The following is a 17,635-nucleotide window of genomic DNA, read 5'->3' on the forward strand; positions in this document are numbered from 1 at the left end:
TGCATGTGCGCATTGCTCTAGTTTGTTAAAGTTACAAGACTCTGGGGACTCAGGGGGGTGGGTTGGGGGCTGCTCCCTGCAGGCAGAGGTGGAGTCAGAGCAGCCTTGCTTTTGTTTAAGGTTGCTTTTCTGTCCCGGGTCGGGAGTGCTGCTGAAGAGGAGTGGAAACCCACCTTCTAGCTGCACTCAGCACGATCCCACCAACAATGCTTCATTCCGTTTGTTGTGGGACGAGGCACGCCTTTCATTTGGCCTCGGTCTTTAACTAGCAGCGCAGCTTTGACTCAAGTTATTTACACGCTCTGGACCTGAGTTTCCTTAGACCTGGGTGTTCTCTGAGGCCGTTTCCAGGAAAGAAGGCAGGATGCGGAGTCCGAAGACTTGGGCCAGCGCTCCCAGCCAGGTTTTGCCTGTTTCCTTAGCTGTAAAACGGGGTGCATTGTGCCCACCTTGTAGGTCTTTGCTGACTGTAAGTACTGGACAGATGGCAGAATCAGGTGGCCAACAGGGATCAACATCTCACCACCCCCAAATATGCCTTTGGGAATATTGATTTTAAGCTGGTTACTAAGAAACAAAAGACTCAGAACATATCTTTGATCTTCCACTCCCCCCTTACCTGCTTCAAGGAATTCCCATAAAAAATTTGCGTAAAGGAAGGGAGCATCACCTTAGCCTCACCGTATGGATACACTGAATGTGGGTACACTGAATGTGCGTACACTGAATGTGGGTACACTGAATGTGGATACACTGAATGTGGGTACACTGAATGTGGGTACACCGAATGTGGATACACCGAATGTGGGTACACCGAATGTGGGTACACTGAATGTGCATACACTGAATGTGGGTACACCGAATGTGGGTACACCGAATGTGCGTACACCGAATGTGGGTACACCGAATGTGGATACACCGAATGTGGGTACACCGAATGTGCGTACACCGAATGTGGGTACACCGAATGTGCGTACACCGAATGTGGGTATACTGAATGTGGGTACACTGAATGTGGATACATTGAATGTGGGTACACCGAATGTGGGTACACCGAATGTGCGTACACCGAATGTGGGTACACCGAATGTGGGTACACCGAATGTGGGTACACCGAATGTGGATACACCTAATGTGGGTACACCGAATGTGTGTACACTGAATGTGGGTACACTGAATGTGGGTACACCGAATGTGCGTACACCTAATGTGGGTACACCGAATGTGCGTACACCGAATGTGGGTACACTGAATGTGGGTACACCGAATGTGGGTAAACCGAATGTGCGTACACCGAATGTGCGTACACCGAATGTGGGTATACCGAATGTGGGTACACTGAATGTGGGTACACTGAATGTGCGTACACTGAATGTGGGTACACTGAATGTGAGTACACTGAATGTGCATACACTGAATGTGGGTACACTGAATGTGGGTACACTGAATGTGCGTACACTGAATGTGGGTACACTGAATGTGGCAGATGGGGAGACATCTAGGACAGACTGCTTGTTATCCCACTGTTTTGGGTTGGCCTGCAAGAATTCGTTAGCCACATGTTTGCTCTTTCTCCTCTACCTATGAATTGCCTGCCTTCCCTTTAAAATCTCAAATCTCTGCTCCTCCCCTTTGCCAAAATGGCATCTCAACCTCACTTGCCCAATGGGTCTCATATCTTATGACATCCCTCCCACACATGTGCATCTGTAATAAATTCTGGACATTTTCTCCTGTCAATCTGTCTCATGTTAATTTGATTATCAACCCAGCAAGAATTTAGAAGGTGAGGAAAAAGTTATTTTTTTGTGTCAGCACAAGGCAATATATGACTTAGGCCTCCCAGGTTACTCCCAGAGTGGGACAACCTCATGACTAAGACATTCATTTTATTTTATTTTCTTATCAAAGCAATTCTATTACAGGATAATTTGCATAAAATAAATGGAACCCGTTCCAAGCATACAGTTCAATGGGTTCTGACAAATGCATACGCCCTGGTAACCACCGCCTCCACCACCAAGTCACAGAACACTTTCACCACCCAGAAAAGTTTCTTTGTGCCCTTTGCAGTCAGCCTCCCCTCCAGCCCCAGGCTTCACGTCAGTCTTGATATGTTTTTCCTGGTCCAAAATTTCATGTAGTCTCCTGAGACTGGCTTTGTCTCTACAGCATGAGCCCTAAGGCCCGCCCACATTGTGGGCATCAGCAGTTTGCCCCTTCTGCTTGCTGACCAGTGTGTGGGGGCTTTAGACAACCCTGGCTCCTTGCTGACTTGGGGTCAGGTAGATTCCACCCAGCCTGGGTCAAGATCTTGTATGTCTATTAGCTCTGGTTCAAACCCTGCTTAACTGGGAGTGTTACTCAGGAAGCTGCAGGCAACCACAATGAGAACATCAGTGCAAATTAGTCTATTAGACTAGTATCATGGGCCCTAGCCAGGGCCTGCATGAATGGGACCAAAACAGCTTTGTCTGGGCTGCATTGGGCTTGCCTGTACTTGTAGGCAACATTGTCGTGGGTAGTGGGAAGCAGAGAAACAGCTCTCTCTGGATGGTGTTTGATGAACTTGGCACATCTTTGATCATTGGGCTAGTTCGGTTCTCCCCGCTGCTTCTGTCTCGCTCTTTCCTATCTGTTCTCTGACCCTGACCCTGCTCTGGCGTGGGCAGCCGGGGCGGGATGATCACAGCCACCACGCCTACGCAAGCTGCTGGGCCCTTCACATGCATTGTTTCTCTGACTTCTCACGCCAACCCTCCGAGGAAGGTATCATTAGCCCCATTTTATAGATGGAAACACCTGAGGCATGGGGAGTTGAAAGTACATGTTCAAAGTCACTCATTTGCAGAATCAGGATTTGAACCCCAGTTCTGCCTGACTTCACGGCTGGTGGTCCTTACTCAGGCTTTCCAGAAGCAAAGAAGGTAATGAATACCTAACTTTTGTCTTACTTACTGCCTCCAGCCCTCCACTTGCCCCCCACCCCAGGGTAACCCGTATCCTGCTTTAAAACACCATGGATTTGATTTGCCCGTTCTTGAACTTTATAAAATGGAATCATCTGATATATATTATTTTGATGTCTGAATTCTCCCATTTACTTATATTTGGGAGATTTATTTGTGTGGTTGGTGCTGATTCATTCTCACTGCTATATGCTCTTCCATTGTATAAAGAACACCTTCTTTTTGAAGACCTCTTGACTTGTGGTTAAACATTCTACACTTGAATTGCTACACTGGGCAACGCCTGTGGTTTATCTGGCTAGTCTGGGTGTCTCTGCAAGAGGCTTAATCTTCCCAGAAGGCACTTTCATTTTTAAAGGAGACTTTTTGTTAGCCCCATGGCTTAAATACACTCAGAGCGTCTCTGAGCAATGCCACTGGCCCCAGTGACCCACCCACCCCCTCACTTTCCTCCCTTCATCCTCCTCATCGATTTGCCAAGGGGAAAAACACTTGATATTGTTTAGGTAGCTGCAGCTCTTCATATCAGACATAGGACGGTTTGGAGATAGAAACAGTTTACCTTTTTTTGTTTTTTTTTGTGGGATGTCAAGAACAAAGCTTCCAATGCTGTCACTCAAGAGCTGCGTGGTCCTAGGCAAATCATTGTACATTTTGGAGCCTCAGCCTTCTCATCTGCTAAACAAGGGAAATGGTGATAAGCACCTTCCTATATGTACACAGTATATGAAGCAACTGTAAATACGATAAGGTAGGCAAGCAAAAGCTCCTGGTACCTCCTTGCAATCTGCGTCCTCTTGTACGAGGTTATTTACAAGCTACGTATGAAGAATCAACGGACTTGCCTGCTGAAGAAGGAGACGGAGTAGCGTCAACCCCTGAATTAAAAAGGATGTTTGGTTCAAGCTTGGACCTCAGGAAGAGGCTAAAGAAGACTAAAGAGAGAACTAAGAGAACTCACTCTTGGCCTGACCTGTGGTGGCACAGTGGATAAAGTGTCGACCTGGAAATGTTGAGGTCACCGATTCGAAACCCTGGGCTTACCTGGTCAAGGCACATACGGGAGTTGATGCTTCCTGCTCTTCCCCCCTTCTCTCTCTCTCTCCCTCTCTCTCCTTTCTAAAATGAATAAAAAAATAAAAAAATAAAAAAAACAAAAAAAAGAGAGAACTCACTCTTGATCCATTTTGATGATGAGGCGTTATGGGAATAAATGCCCTTTCACACTTTGGGGACATACTGCGATTTTTTCCCTGCATTTGCTTTTTTTTTAATTTTTAATTTATCTCTGTATTTGCCATATTTAAATCCTCCAAACATTCTGTTTGTTTTAGAGTCAAGAAGGTGGTGGAGAAGCTGTGAACCTGCATTGCATTCTAGCATAGACTGCAGTGAAGGAGAGTCCCAAGTTCAAGAATGGGCAGGAGCAGCCACAAAGGAGATGGGGTCATTCCTCATGCTGATGGGAGAGTCTAAGGGGTGACAGGGGAATTCACTTGGGATTATGCATTACATCTCAAATGTGTATTTAGGTACAACCTTCACCTCCACACTTTCTGCATCCCCCCACCCCCGCCTTCTAAACTGACCTTACTCCAAAGTAAAAAAATAAAACCAATTCACAATCCTACAACAACTTGAAGGAGGTCAGACAATATGAAGGGGCCAGGACTCAAAATTCCTCGTGCTGATATTTGTGTGTGTCTCAGGAGAAAGCATAAGATTGTTTTCACCTTAACCTGTTGGCTGGGCCGCCTGAGAAATGAACACACGCTGCCTTGGTACTTGGGCAGGTAGAAGGGAGGCAGAGGAAGTATGAGAACAAATGGCTCGGTGAACTGGGGCACGTCAGAAATTTAATAAGAACAAGTTGAGACACGTGGTCAACACTGGATCCTCTGGGAGAGGAGTGTTCTCTTGGTCCTTGTCAGAATGTTTACTGCCCAGATCACAGGGAGAGAAAACGTGGAACACCAGCCAGTTTTAAAGTCAGTTTCAGGGTGGTTTAGGATGAGAAGAAAAGAGGGCTTTGCCTCCCGGATTAGGCTAATTTTGTTTATTTGAAAAACTGTGCAATTTTGTTGCTAGTCTAGGCTGGGGAGCTCCAGGAAGCTAACCTCTAGTGAGGGCAGGGATGTTGAGGAACACAAACCCAGACTCACGGTTTTAGGTTACTGGTCCCATGGTCTGGAGGTAATATTACATTGTTGTTTTTATAAAAGAAGAATTTGGTCAGTAGGAGCTCTATTAACTGGGTATGAATTTGATTCCCTTTATATTTTTCTTTGAAGAAGTTTTTTTTTTTTTTTTTTAACAAATGGATTCTATTAGGGTAATCTGTAATTTCTTCTAACTAGTTCTAGTTAGAAAGCTATTATTTTAAATGTAAGCACACAGACACATCCATGTTTGAACATAGAGAGATAGCAGCTACCTCTTTTTAAAAAGTAAGGTGTATTCCTTCAAATATATCCTTGAGTTTGGGAGGGACCCAGGCCCTGGGTCATAAAATCTCACCGCCACCTGGTGAGGAACGTAGGTAACTGCATCTGTAACTTTAAATTCCAGGTGTGCTATTAAACAGGTATAATTACTGTTTATACAATCTTAGAATAGCATGAGACTGTTTAGCAACCTGATATGAAAGTGGCAGCCATTCTCATTTGTTCTTATTGTTACAAAAATGGAGAGGCTTTAGGCTAGAAAGAAGCTTTCTTAGCTTGACGTGTCATCCCCAGTCCTGGTGACCTCTGTCCGCAGGGAAGGGAAGGTCCAGGTGGGAAAGGAAGAGACGGAGGGACTTGCAACGGTGTGATGAGGGGGGCTTGTCCTCTTTTTGGTCTTTAATGCCAGATATGTAGAAAAAGCAGAAACCAAGTCATGTAGGAGGGGCTGTCCGAGAGGACAGGGCGACCTGTTATTTCCAATGTGTCGGGTAGGTACAAGCTAGAGCAGCGGTTCTCAACCTGTGGGTCGCGACCCCGGTGGGGGTCAAACGACCAAAACAAGTGGTCATCAAAACTGAGGGGATCCAGCCAGCTTTGTATTTTCCGATGGCTTTAGGCGACCCCTGTGTTTTGGTCGTTCGACCCCCGCCGGGGTCGCGACCCACAGGTTGAGAACCGCTGAGCTAGAGGGACACTGTCACTCAGATTTAACCTTCTTTTGCGGAAGCTGCCTTGTCATCCGGGCAGAGCTCTGAGCAAGAAAAGTGGCAACATGGTTTCTTTTCCTCTGTTCCTTGCTCTGGAGCCTCTGTCCCTTCTTTCTTTTTCAAGTGATTATTGGGAAGTGCCATTTCTTAGACCCAAGTTAAGACCCTTGAGAGGTGTGCAAAGGTTATGGAAAGGACTTTCTGTGGCCTTGGGAGTCAGAGTGACCTGGAGTAGAATGTGGGCTTTCTTGCGTCCTACGTGTAAGATGGACAGTTTTCTTAGCATCTCTGAGACTCAGCTGCCTCGCAGGCAAGGAAGGGTTCATTTACCTTCTAGATGCACGTGTTGAGTGCATGCTTGTGTGTGTGTGCATCTGTGTGTGTAGGGGTGCCCTCAAATGTGGGGCAGCTCTGATAAGCCCCAGAGTAGAGGCAGAAGCAAACAGTCCTGAAAACAGGGGCAGCTGATTCTGACAGGAACAGTGTGGGGGGGAAAATGGCCTTTTCCCCCCTGTGGACCTGGCAGGTAGTATGACTTCCCTAGAACTCTTCATTCATTCATTCATTCATTCATTCATTCAGAAAAAATGGAGTGAGGCCTTATTATGAGGTAGCACTGTTTTGGTGTTGGGGATACAAGGGTAAATTTAAAAATAGGAAAAAAAAATTAAAACCCTGCCTCCCTGGTTTACCTTCTAGGGAGAGGAGCCAAGCAGTCCACAACTAAATAACAAAATATGTTTTTCAGATGGTGAGAAGCAGTGGGAGAAAAACTAAAACAGGGTCAGTGAAGGGATTATACAAGGAAGTCTCTATTTTATTCAGATAAGGAGTTTGGGCAGAGACTTGAAGGACAGAAGGGAAAGTGCCAACAGATTGGAGGGACAAACAACCCAGGAGGGTGAGGGGATAGAGAAGGAGATGTGCCCAGGAAGGCAAGTGGGAGGTGGCCTTGGCGACCAGCTGGCAGAATTTGAACTTCCTTCGCCACGTAGCCAGGAGGCAGCTGAAGTTTCCCATGCAGGAACCACGCGAGCAGGTGGTGGTTTTGAGCTCCAGCGGCCAGCCGAGGAAGGACTGCAGAGGGAGGGGAGAACACAAGACCCCGGCCCAGGTAGGAAATAAGGGATCAAACTCGGGCAGTGGGTGAGCGGGAGAGATGAGGGACATTTCACCAGTAGCATAAAAGGGTGTGCTTGTTACCAGACAGGGGACTCGGTCCTTAGGGTCTGGGTTCTTGACTTTGTACAGGAATGATGCCACAACACAAGTCCAGGTGATTTTGAGAGTAGGTTTATTAAAACTGGGGTCAGTGAGACAAGGAAGGGCCTAGAACAGAAGAAGCAACAGGAGGGAGCCGAGGCGGGGCTGCTTGGCTCTCTTAGAAACCATATGGGCAAGAAGTGAGCAGAGAAAAGGGGGTCTTGGAGCTTAAGTGCCATTCTCTGGCCTCCCTATACACTCGCCTGCCAGAAGGGAGGGTCCAACCCTCATGACTGGCAACATGCCAGGGGAGGAAAGGTCGGGAAGGTTCTGAACCACATGACCAGAGATACGAAACCAGGGGGCCTAAACCTCCCACCCAGCGCTATGCTAGTGGAGGAAAGGTTACCCTGGGGGTGAGATCCTTGTCTTTTCAGTTTTGCCTGTTGCTAGGCATCTGGGCTTTCCGTCCTAGTGACCTTCGGTGCCTGGCCTACAGTCCTTGTTCTGCCCGTCTGTCTAATCGCCTGCTGCATGTTGGCAGGTTAGATGGGGAGGCGAAGGAAGTTAATAGCGTCCTATTTGTGATGAAAAAAAGAAAGCATTTCTTAGTGTGAAAGTCAGCATGCTGGAATGACTGCCCCCTGGAAACTGCTTTAGAGATGACAGTGACACACCGTGTGATATTGTGGTCTACCACAAGAAATATATACTTGGTCTTTGCACCTTTGCCTGGCACTGAGCTCCGGTGGAATTTCCTGTGCTGAGAGTGATAAGTGTCTTTTGTTTGTTAACTTGGTGACCTTTGGAGAGCCTCAGGTTATCTAGGGACCGGGGCGGGTTGTCAGAGGACCCAGCTGCGTGATCTAAAGGGTTGGAACTTTCAGTCCCACCATCTGACCTTTGGAGAGGAGAGAGGAGAGTGGCTGGATTAATTACTCATTGGTTTAACCAACCATGACTACCTGAGGAAGCTTCCAGCAAAGCCCGAAAGGTCAAGGCTTGGAGAATGTTCTAGCTGGGGAGCACATGGAGGTGTGAAGACAGTGGCTCACCCGCAGAGGGCCCGGGAGCTCAGAGCCCCTTCCCCACACCTCGCCCTTGCGTCTCCTCACCTGGCTGTCTCTGAGTGATGCCAACATAAGGTTCATGGAAAGAGCATGTTCCTCTCAGTCTGGGAGCTGCAGGGTGTGGGCCGTGACTCAAGGATGCAGGCAGCGGCAGGAGCCGGACAGCTGTGGGAGGGGGATCCTGCACAGCTGTGTGTGGGTGTAAGTCCCAGGGGGGGCTGAGCATGGCAATCCCAGACCAGGCTGGCAGGGCACCCAGAGCCTGTTGCCCTGTGATGTGTCATTTTCCCCCCAGGCTGTTGGGACCTGGGAAATACCTGTGACTTCTACATACCGCCGTGTCTTTTTTTTTTTTTTTTTGTATTTTTCTGAAGCTGGAAACGGGGAGAGACAGTCAGACAGACTCCTGCATGCGCCCGACCGGGATCTGCCCGACCGGGACCCACCCGGCACGCCCACCAGGGGCGACGCTCTGCCTACCAGGGGGCGATGCTCTGCCCCTCTGGGGCGTCGCTCTGCCGCGACCAGAGCCACTCTAGCGCCTGGGGCAGAGGCCAAGGAGCCATCCCCAGCGCCCGGGCCATCTTTGCTCCAATGGAGCCTTGGCTGCGGGAGGGGAAGAGAGAGACAGAGAGGAAGGAGGGGGGGCGTGGAGAAGCAAATGGGCGCTTCTCCTATGTGCCCTGGCCGGGAATCGAACCCGGGTCCCCCGCACGCCAGGCCAACGCTCTACTGCTGAGCCAACCGGCCAGGGCCTCCGCCGTGTCTTTTATGTTCAAAATGTCTTGCTCCGAACTGGGCTGTGTAATTGTACTCTTCTGCTGCTGTAGCTGTCTTGCCAAAGGTGCGTTCCAAGCTGTCTGTTGGACCTGATATGGACAATAAGCCCAGTGAGAAATGGGAAGGGGCACTTCTGCTGATGATAATACTCCTGAGATCACTATGATTTAGTCACATGGGGCTGTGAGGGGCTGAGTCCTCCACCACGGTGATGGCAGAAGGCCCAGGAGTCCTCTCTAACCCTCCTCTGATGCTCCTGCCCCCTTTCTGTGGTATGTCTGGGGTCTCCTAATGCTGCATAGAGTCTTGGTCTGAACCAACGGGAGGGAGCTCACTTTGGCTCAGTCTTATCTTGTTGGCTGCATGAAATTGGTCTTCCTTTCCTATGTGTGAAGTCCAAAAGCTGGGTGAAGGTGTGGGGCCTCCTTTATGGCTCGTGGGGACAATGCAAGGCTATTCCCTGGGGTGGCAAACCTTTGAATTGGACCGTCCACATCTACTGCTGTGCCCTCAGTGGAGGACTCTACCTGAACTAGGTTGGGACCCAACTCAAAGTGCTTTCTCTTCTGTCCCCCACGCAGAAGGGTGGCTGTGCAGAGGCTACTCCTGCAGGAGGCCGCCCTGAAGTTCTGGCCACCAACACTTGGGTGACAACTGTGAGCACTTGGATGTAGCTTTTCTTTTCTTTCTTTCTTTTTTTTTTTTTCTCAGCAATTCTTTTCCAAATCTTTATTTTAGGAATTTTGAATTGTGCCATGAATACCTACCTATGTTCTCTCTCTCTAGATAAATACATTCAGGCATTACAAATAAAGCAGAAGCTCACCTTGACCACCAGTCCTGATTCAATCCCCTTGTTTTCAGCTCATTTTGTAAACTTTCAACACTTCCTCCACACTTTTTCGCTCTCTATTTCTATCACACATAATGTGGTTTTGTGCATCTATGTTTAAATAATTGATATGAGCTGCACATGCTGTATCAATTGCTCTGAAACAGCTTTCTTTGCTCAACTATGTGTCTTAAATATTTTTCTATAAAAGTATATTGAGAGTTAGCCGATCCTTTAAACTGTTGCAGAGTAGTACATAGTATAATGTATCATATTTTATTTAATTGCAAATACTTTGGACTGATGGCCCCTTTTAATAAAAATGTTGGGGTATACCCCCGCATATTATTCTGGGATAAAATTCATAAATAACACAACTTAAAATATGATTAAAATCAATGTAATGTTCTGTTATATGAAGGTATAAGGAAAAGCATTTGTAATAAACTGATATGTATTTTGATATATACATAGCTTGGGCACACTGTAGCAGATGACATCAAAAAGTAGACAGATGCTTATATCTACATGTAAACTGCAATGCTACAGCCCCAGATGCAGACAGATTTAGATGGGTCTTGTTGTTGATTAAATACCTTGTGTGACTTTGACATTAACTTCATGATTTTTCTGACATGATGAACAACTCCTGGTAAAGATTCAGAAAAAATTCCTGGGGAATTCAGAAAAAATTCCACAATGTCTCAATTTATTTGTCTGTTCTATTCTCAGAAAAGTCTTTGTCTATTAAAATTGTGCAAAAATGACTTTGTGTTTATATTTAGTGGAGCTCAGTTCTTGGTTCAGATGCTTTCACCTCCAGAAGTAAGGGTCTGGCCAGGCACACAAAGTCCTTGATGGGTGGGTAGAGAAAATGATTCATTGTGTGGGATACACTGCGGTCCCCAACCGATAAATGCCAACAGTAACCCCAATGATGGTGACATTAAGACACCTACATAAATTTCCTAAATATTTCTTGGGAAGGGTAACACTGTCCTCATGAAGGACCAGTGATTTAATGATGCCATTTATGTTTTTTTTTCTCTAGAGCTTTGCTATTATAAATAAAGCAGCAAAGTGTATACTTATATATACCTTTTATGTACATGTCAGCACAATTCATCTGGGCAAGCTAAATCCCCAAGTCATTTCACCTAAGGTGCCCTCAACAGTGATGCTGGGGCACAAAGTGTGACTTCTCGAGGGGAGGCTTTTTCTGTTTCACTTTTTTTCTCTTATCCAAGTGGCTCCCAGGCCTGGGTCAGAGCAAGTTCGGGTTCACTTGGAAAACCCAGAGCCTTTTCCCCTCCCTCTCATCCCCAGGAATTCAGCCTCCTGTGGGTGGACCACTCTTACTCGTCTAAGTGAGGTGGCACTGTGACTTAACTCACAATTCCTACTGTGAGATGTCATCTCTGGTGGGGTGCCACCCCTCCCCTGGTGGGGATGCCACTGACTTGCCCAAATGTCAGAATAGGAGCAAAATAATCAGATGCTATTATAATTAGATTGAATGTTTTAATTAATGAGGTATCTTAATTGTGCAGATTAAAGATTATGAGTAGCTTGATAGTGTTTGTTGGCGAGGCAGTGAACTTGGACTGTTTCCCACAGACACTGATGAAAAATGAAAGGGGTAAAAGTTCCCAGACAGTGACTGGAGTGGGAAAGAGAGAGAAGAGTCAGAAACGGAATCTGAGACTGGCAGGGAACTTTGAGGACATTGAGTCCAAGATCTTTGGTGCCCATTCCACACAGGGGACCTTTAGAAAGGCTCAGGGGGGCCCTGACCGGTTGGCTCAGTGGTAGAGCGTCGGCCTGGCGTGTAGGAGTCCTGGGTTCGATTCCCGGCCAGGGCACACAGGAGAAGCGCTCATCTGCTTCTCCACCCCTCCCCCTCTCCTTCCTCTCTGTCTCTCTCTTCCCCTCCTGCAGCTAAGGCTCCATTGGAGCAAAGATGGCCCGGGCGCTGGGGATGGCTCTATGGCCTCTGCCTCAGGCGCTAGAGTGGCTCTGGTCGTAACAGAGCCACGCCCCAGAGGGGCAGAGCATCGCCCCCTGGTGGGCAGAGCGTCGCCCCCTGGTGGGCGTGCCGGGTGGATCCCGGTCGGGCGCATGTGGGAGTCTGTCTCTCCTCGTTTCCAGCTTCAGGAAAAAAAAAAAAGAAGAAAGAAAAGAAAGGCTCAGGGGAAGCAGGAAAGTTCTGAGAGAAAGAGTAGGGTTTCAAAACATTGCAAAGAAGCTGTTACAAGATTTGAGATTGATTAATTAGCAAGAAAAAGAACAGGTAATTTTTTCTTTTTTTTTTTTTAATGAGGGAAGACAAGAACTAGAATGTTGTAGGAGTAAGTTTCCTTCAGAAGAGGAAAACAATAGCTAATTTAAGGAGTTTGCTTTTTCAATTTTTTTTGTCTACATTATCTTTTCTGGGATGCACCTGTTTTAACTAAATAACTAATATAAAGGGATTAGCAATAGGCAAAAATATTTTTACATGTATTTCCTTGTCTAACATTCACAAGCTTGCCAAGATTTATTGTGACAGTTGTACACACTGAGGTTGAAGCAGGGGAAGACACTTACTCTTAGGTTGCACGTTGAGAAGGTAACAAGTAACACTCAAGTCCAAGTCTTCTGAACTTCATTATATGCCCTTAACAACCACATTGCTTGACAGTTAATTTAAACCTGTAGAAGGTTCAGATGAGCATTCTGTTTTTATAAACGACCTTTGGAACGTCATGGTATTTTCTTCTTCTCTCTAATGTTTGCCTGCTTGGGTGTATTCACTCATGGCCACCGGGTGATAAATATTACGGGGAAGAGGAGAAACAGGAAGTTGAATAAAACACTCGTTACTCTGAACAGCATTCTTGGTTCAGAAATGTGAGATTGAGTCGCTGAAAAATGGCAAGTAGATAAAGCTGGTTTCTTTTGGGCCCATCAGGTGATGGAAAACACTAAAGCGATGCGATGCGGTGGCCTGATCTCCCATTCAGGGCAAAGGCAGAGCTGCAGCAGCTTTGCTACATTTTCCTGATTGAAGAACGGCGGTACAGACAGTGTATCTAATAACAAAGAGCAAACTCTGGCGTGTGCATGGCATCCTTAAATCAGATTAAATGAGAAAATGATGCATTCAAACATGCCAAGCATGGTACCAGCCACGGATCAGGTTTTCAATGAAGGTTCATTCAATGGAAGGCGTATTTTTTTCTTAGAACTCCCTATTTAATACCTGGGGATTAAAAAAAAAAATTTTTTTTTCCTCTTTTATTGCCATGGTCTGATGGGGAGAAAGTAACTAATCCAGCTAACCTACCCACCTGGGAGCCCAGCGTGCAGGGGTCCTGCGGGCATTCTACAATCCTTAGGTTTGCCCAGCTAGAAACCGCTATGCAGCCACCCTGACATCCTTCTGTTTCCTTCTTCTCTGGACGTGCAGACGAAATGATGCGGCATTTTCTGGGGGGATTGTCGGGAGTTGCTGGGTGATTGGGATTGCCTTTTTAACTCCTCTTTTCCATCTTTTTGGGAACAGAGTTGATGTTATGCTACATTCTCTGCTTGCTTCTTTATTTTATCCCAATTCTAAGCACCATAATACCACTACTAGTCTATATAGGTTGGCATATTTGGCCTCATCCTAAGAAGTGTCTCATAATCTGATGTCACCAACACTCCTCTCACTTCCTCCAGGAAGGTGTATGGTGATGAATGGTGGGTGAGGGCTGTTCGAGGATCCGAGGAGGAACAAGATGAAGGGGGATGGGGAGAAAAAAATCAAGAGAAAAATCATCATTTAAAAAAATAGAAATCTTGGCCCTGGCCGGTTGGCTCAGCGGTAGAGCGTCGGCCTGGTGTGCGGGGGACCCAGGTTCGATTCCCGGCCAGGGCACACAGGAGAAGCGCCCATTTGCTTCTCCACCCCTCCCCCCTCCTTCCTCTCTGTCTCTCTCTTCCCCTCCCGCAGCCAAGGTTCCAGTGGAGCAAAGATGGCCTGGGTGCTGGGGATGGCTCCTTGGCCTCTGCCCCAGGCGCTAGAGTGGCTCTGTTCGCGGCAGAGCGACACCCCGGAGGGGCAGAGCATCGCCCCCTGGTGGGCGTGCCGGGTGGATCCCGGTCGGGCACATGCGGGAGTCTGTCTTACTGTCTCTCCCCGTTTCCAGCTTCAGAAAAAAAAAAAAAAAATAGAAATCTTAGATTATGACTTTTATTTTTTTTTTGGTGAGATGATTAAGCCGTTTTTGAAACATGACTCATCTACTGACTTCTGCCCTTTCTTTCTCCAAATGGTTATGAAAAACACATACTTGGAAGATTTTAATAAAATTATGAGTAATATTGGATCATTAAAATTCCTGTTTATGGAGGACAGCAGCCTGATACTTAATTGCAAGAGGAAAATGAACCCATGCTTCTGGGAGACACGGCAGTATACAAAAATTAAGGAACAATAATTTGGCTGTGTCCTAGTTTATAGCACTCTCCTTGTTGCCTTTTCTCTCTCTTTTTCTCCCCTCAAGGTATCATCAAAGTTATATATGCATCTAGTGTAAAGAGCTAGATATTTGTGCTAGTTTGTTTAGAAAAATACTGGTTCTTTCTTTCCTCCTTTATCCTTCCCCTCTTTCCCAAGACAACTAGTTTTACTTCCTTTAGCTGTTACGTGCGTTTGTGTGTAAATAAACACGCCTCTGTATCTAAATAAAATGCTTGTGTTTTTACTTTCGATTTCTCAGTCTTGGGGCACACTTTTCACTACCGGTTGTGACAACTTCATCCTTCCTCCCCCCATTCCTCATGGCAATCTCTTCCCATCTCACTTTTTGATACAGCTTTATTGTGATGTTGGCTAAATCGGTCGGTATTCAGTGTTTAAAATATTGTTAACTGTGATATAATAAGCAATATATACTGCTCACAAAAATTAGGGGATATTTCAAAATGAATATGAAGCGATTAAAAAAAAGAAGCATTTGGGTTTATTTTTTATTAAACAAGAACACCAGAAAAGCAAACAAGTCAAAAAAAGTTGTTTGATTATGCAACTGAGATGCAAAACCAACTTCTATTTCATTGGTGAAAATGCACTGTACAAAAAGCTAAAAGTACTGGAGTATCTTCACATTCCCTGATCCCTTAATTTTTGTGAGTTGGTCTTTGCCTCTGGTTCCTGACACAAAACCCCTAAAACCTTTATAATTTCCTGTCAGGGGTGCTCGGTGGAGCATCTTTTATTCTAATACAGTTGACCGTTGAACAATACAGGGATTGGGGGGGACCACCCTGCAATAGTCAAACATTGATGTATAACTTTTGACTCCCCTCCATACTTAACTACCTCCAGCCCTTAGCATCCCACGATTCAACCAAGCTGGGAATTCGTGGTTCGGAATCTGCCTGACGGGAATGCGAAAATACTATTTTCCATCTGAGGCTGGGAGACCGCGGTTGGGAATAAGAAAATACTGCGTTCTAGTCGCAGTGGGTGGAACCCCTGAGGCGACGCCCTATACGAAGGGCAAATAGTATTGATGGGGGGGGGTAGAAAAAAAACAAAAACCGTGTGTACGTGAACCTGAGCAATTCAAATTCCTGTTGTTCAGGAGTCACCGACCTGTGACTTTTGACTCCAGTTCCTGACACAAGCCTTGGAGTGACAGGAGTGTCCTTTGGTGGCTCCTGAGAGGCCTGGCTGCGGGGGCCCAGAAAGACACAGATGCGAAGTGTGGAGAGGGGCTGCAGAGCGAGTTAGTCGCCGTGGTGACCAAGCACTGAATTGGTCACACCCACGTGATGGAACCTCCGTGAAAAAAAAAAAAAAAAACCTAAAGGAAGGGGTTCTGGGGGCTTCTGGGTTGCTGAGCACGTCTACCTGCTGGAGAGTGGGGGACCCCGGTGTCACAGAGGCAGAGGCTCCCAGGCCCAGCCCTTCGGGACGTGGCCCTAGGGACCTCTTCATTACGAATAAACGTAAGTCAAGTGCTCTTCTGAGTTCTGGGAGCTTAGAACAAATTATGGAACCCGAAGAGGGAGTATGGGAACCCCAGTTTATAGCTGGCTGGTCGGGAACTTACATTACAGGTGGCTATCTGGGTCTTGTGACTGGTGTCTGTCGGAGTGGTTAGGGTCGGAAGTGAACCACGGGACAGACACCCAGGTGGGATCTGGAGACCTGGAGAAAAACCTGGATCTGGATTCCGTGTTAGAAAAACTCCCGCACACGTGGTGTCAGAAGCGTTGTGACTATAGAGAAACAAGTTTCCCTCTTAATGACAATGTCAGCGCTCATCTTGATGGCACTAGGTCATTAAAACAGGGACTTTCTTTCCTGTATGCGTTTTTGTTTTCTGTCGGGTGAATAATTGCCCTGTTGGGTTTGCTTCCGCTCTCCCAAACTCTTCATCAGCCGTCTACATCTTTCTCAACAGTTTTGGATGCCTCTGGCATCTAAGATTTTATTCGCCTGGGAAAGTTTCTCCTGGAGCCTGCCTTCCCTGCAGTCTGGACTTGTCCCCTTGCGTGGTGCACCTCCCTTTACCCTGCTATCTGCCTCTGTTGTCATCCTTGGTCTTTGCCTCTCTCACGTTTTGGATCCTCTGTTGACTGTCCCCGTGCCCTCCTTCTTTGTGGTATACTCTCTAGCTCTGGAGGACTATATTCAGTAGCTCCCAGAAAAATAGTACCTAAAAAAGTAAACATTTTTTCAAGACTTGGCTTATCTGGAAAGTTTTTATTTTGCCCTGGCCCTTGAATATTCAGATAGAGAATTTTAGGTTAGAGAGAATTATTGTGTTGTCTTCTAGCTTCCAAAATTACCTGTGAAAAGTTTAAAACTACTCTGATTCCTAGTATTTTGAATTTGAATTGGGGAAGTTTCCCTTCCCTCTCTGGACACTTGTAGGATATTTCCTTTGTGCTCAATTTTCTGATGATGGGCCAGATCCTTGCAAGGGCCTTTTTAATATGAAAACATTTTTCTTCAATTATTTGTTGATGCTTTCTCTGCCCTCCATTTATTATTTTTGTTTTTAGAATATCTGTTACGTAGATATTTGGATATTCTGGTTGTCATTTTCTTGTTTTTCACCTAATTTTTAATTTTAATTTTTAATTGACTATTGGTGTGACATTGGTTAGTAGAACCATACAATTTTCAAGTGCACAACTGTATAACACATCATCTGCACACTGCATCGTGCACTCCCCACCCAACGTCGAGTGTTTTTCTGCCATATCTCCCCCCCACCCCAACTTCCTTCTGGTAATCACTGTACTGTTGTCTGTGTCTGTTATTTATTTATTTTGCCTAATCCCTTCATCTTTTTCATCCAGTCCCCAAACCTCTCCCCTCTGACAGCTGTCAGTCTGTTCTCTGAATCTATGAATCTGTTTCTATTTTGTTAGTTTACTGTGTTCATTAGATTCCACATGTAAGTGGAATCATATGGTACTTGTCTTTCTCTGACTGGTTTATTTCACTTAGCATAATGCTCTCCAGGGCCATGATGTTGTCACAAAGGTAGGGTTTCCTTCTTTTTTTTATTTTTTATAGCCAAGTAGTATTCCATTGTGTATATATACCACAGCTTTTTATCCACTCCTCTACTGATGGGCACTT

General features: G+C 46.1%; 1 protein-coding gene across 1 annotated transcript; it reads left to right on the forward strand.

The window, feature by feature from the left end:
- Positions 1 to 364: 364 nt before the first annotated feature.
- On the forward strand, positions 365 to 1,133 carry LOC136322626 (keratin-associated protein 5-4-like). Its single transcript, XM_066254542.1, has 2 exons — positions 365 to 403; positions 657 to 1,133. Exons 1-2 carry the CDS (start codon positions 365 to 367, stop codon positions 1,131 to 1,133), a joined length of 516 nt encoding a protein of 171 aa, XP_066110639.1.
- Positions 1,134 to 17,635: the final 16,502 nt, after the last annotated feature.

Source organism: Saccopteryx bilineata, chromosome 2 (assembly GCF_036850765.1).
Source record: "Saccopteryx bilineata isolate mSacBil1 chromosome 2, mSacBil1_pri_phased_curated, whole genome shotgun sequence".
NCBI classification, from domain to species: Eukaryota; Metazoa; Chordata; class Mammalia; order Chiroptera; family Emballonuridae; genus Saccopteryx; species Saccopteryx bilineata.

What these genes read in the sequence shown, in the direction of transcription:
- LOC136322626 (XM_066254542.1), top strand. Translation starts at nt 365, where the DNA reads ATGCGGAGTCCGAAGACTTGGGCCAGCGCTCCCAGCCAG. An exon ending in GGGCCAGCGCTCCCAGCCAG is followed by an intron (nt 404 to 656) that starts GTTTTGCCTGTT and finishes ATTTGCGTAAAG; the next exon opens with GAAGGGAGCATCACCTTAGC.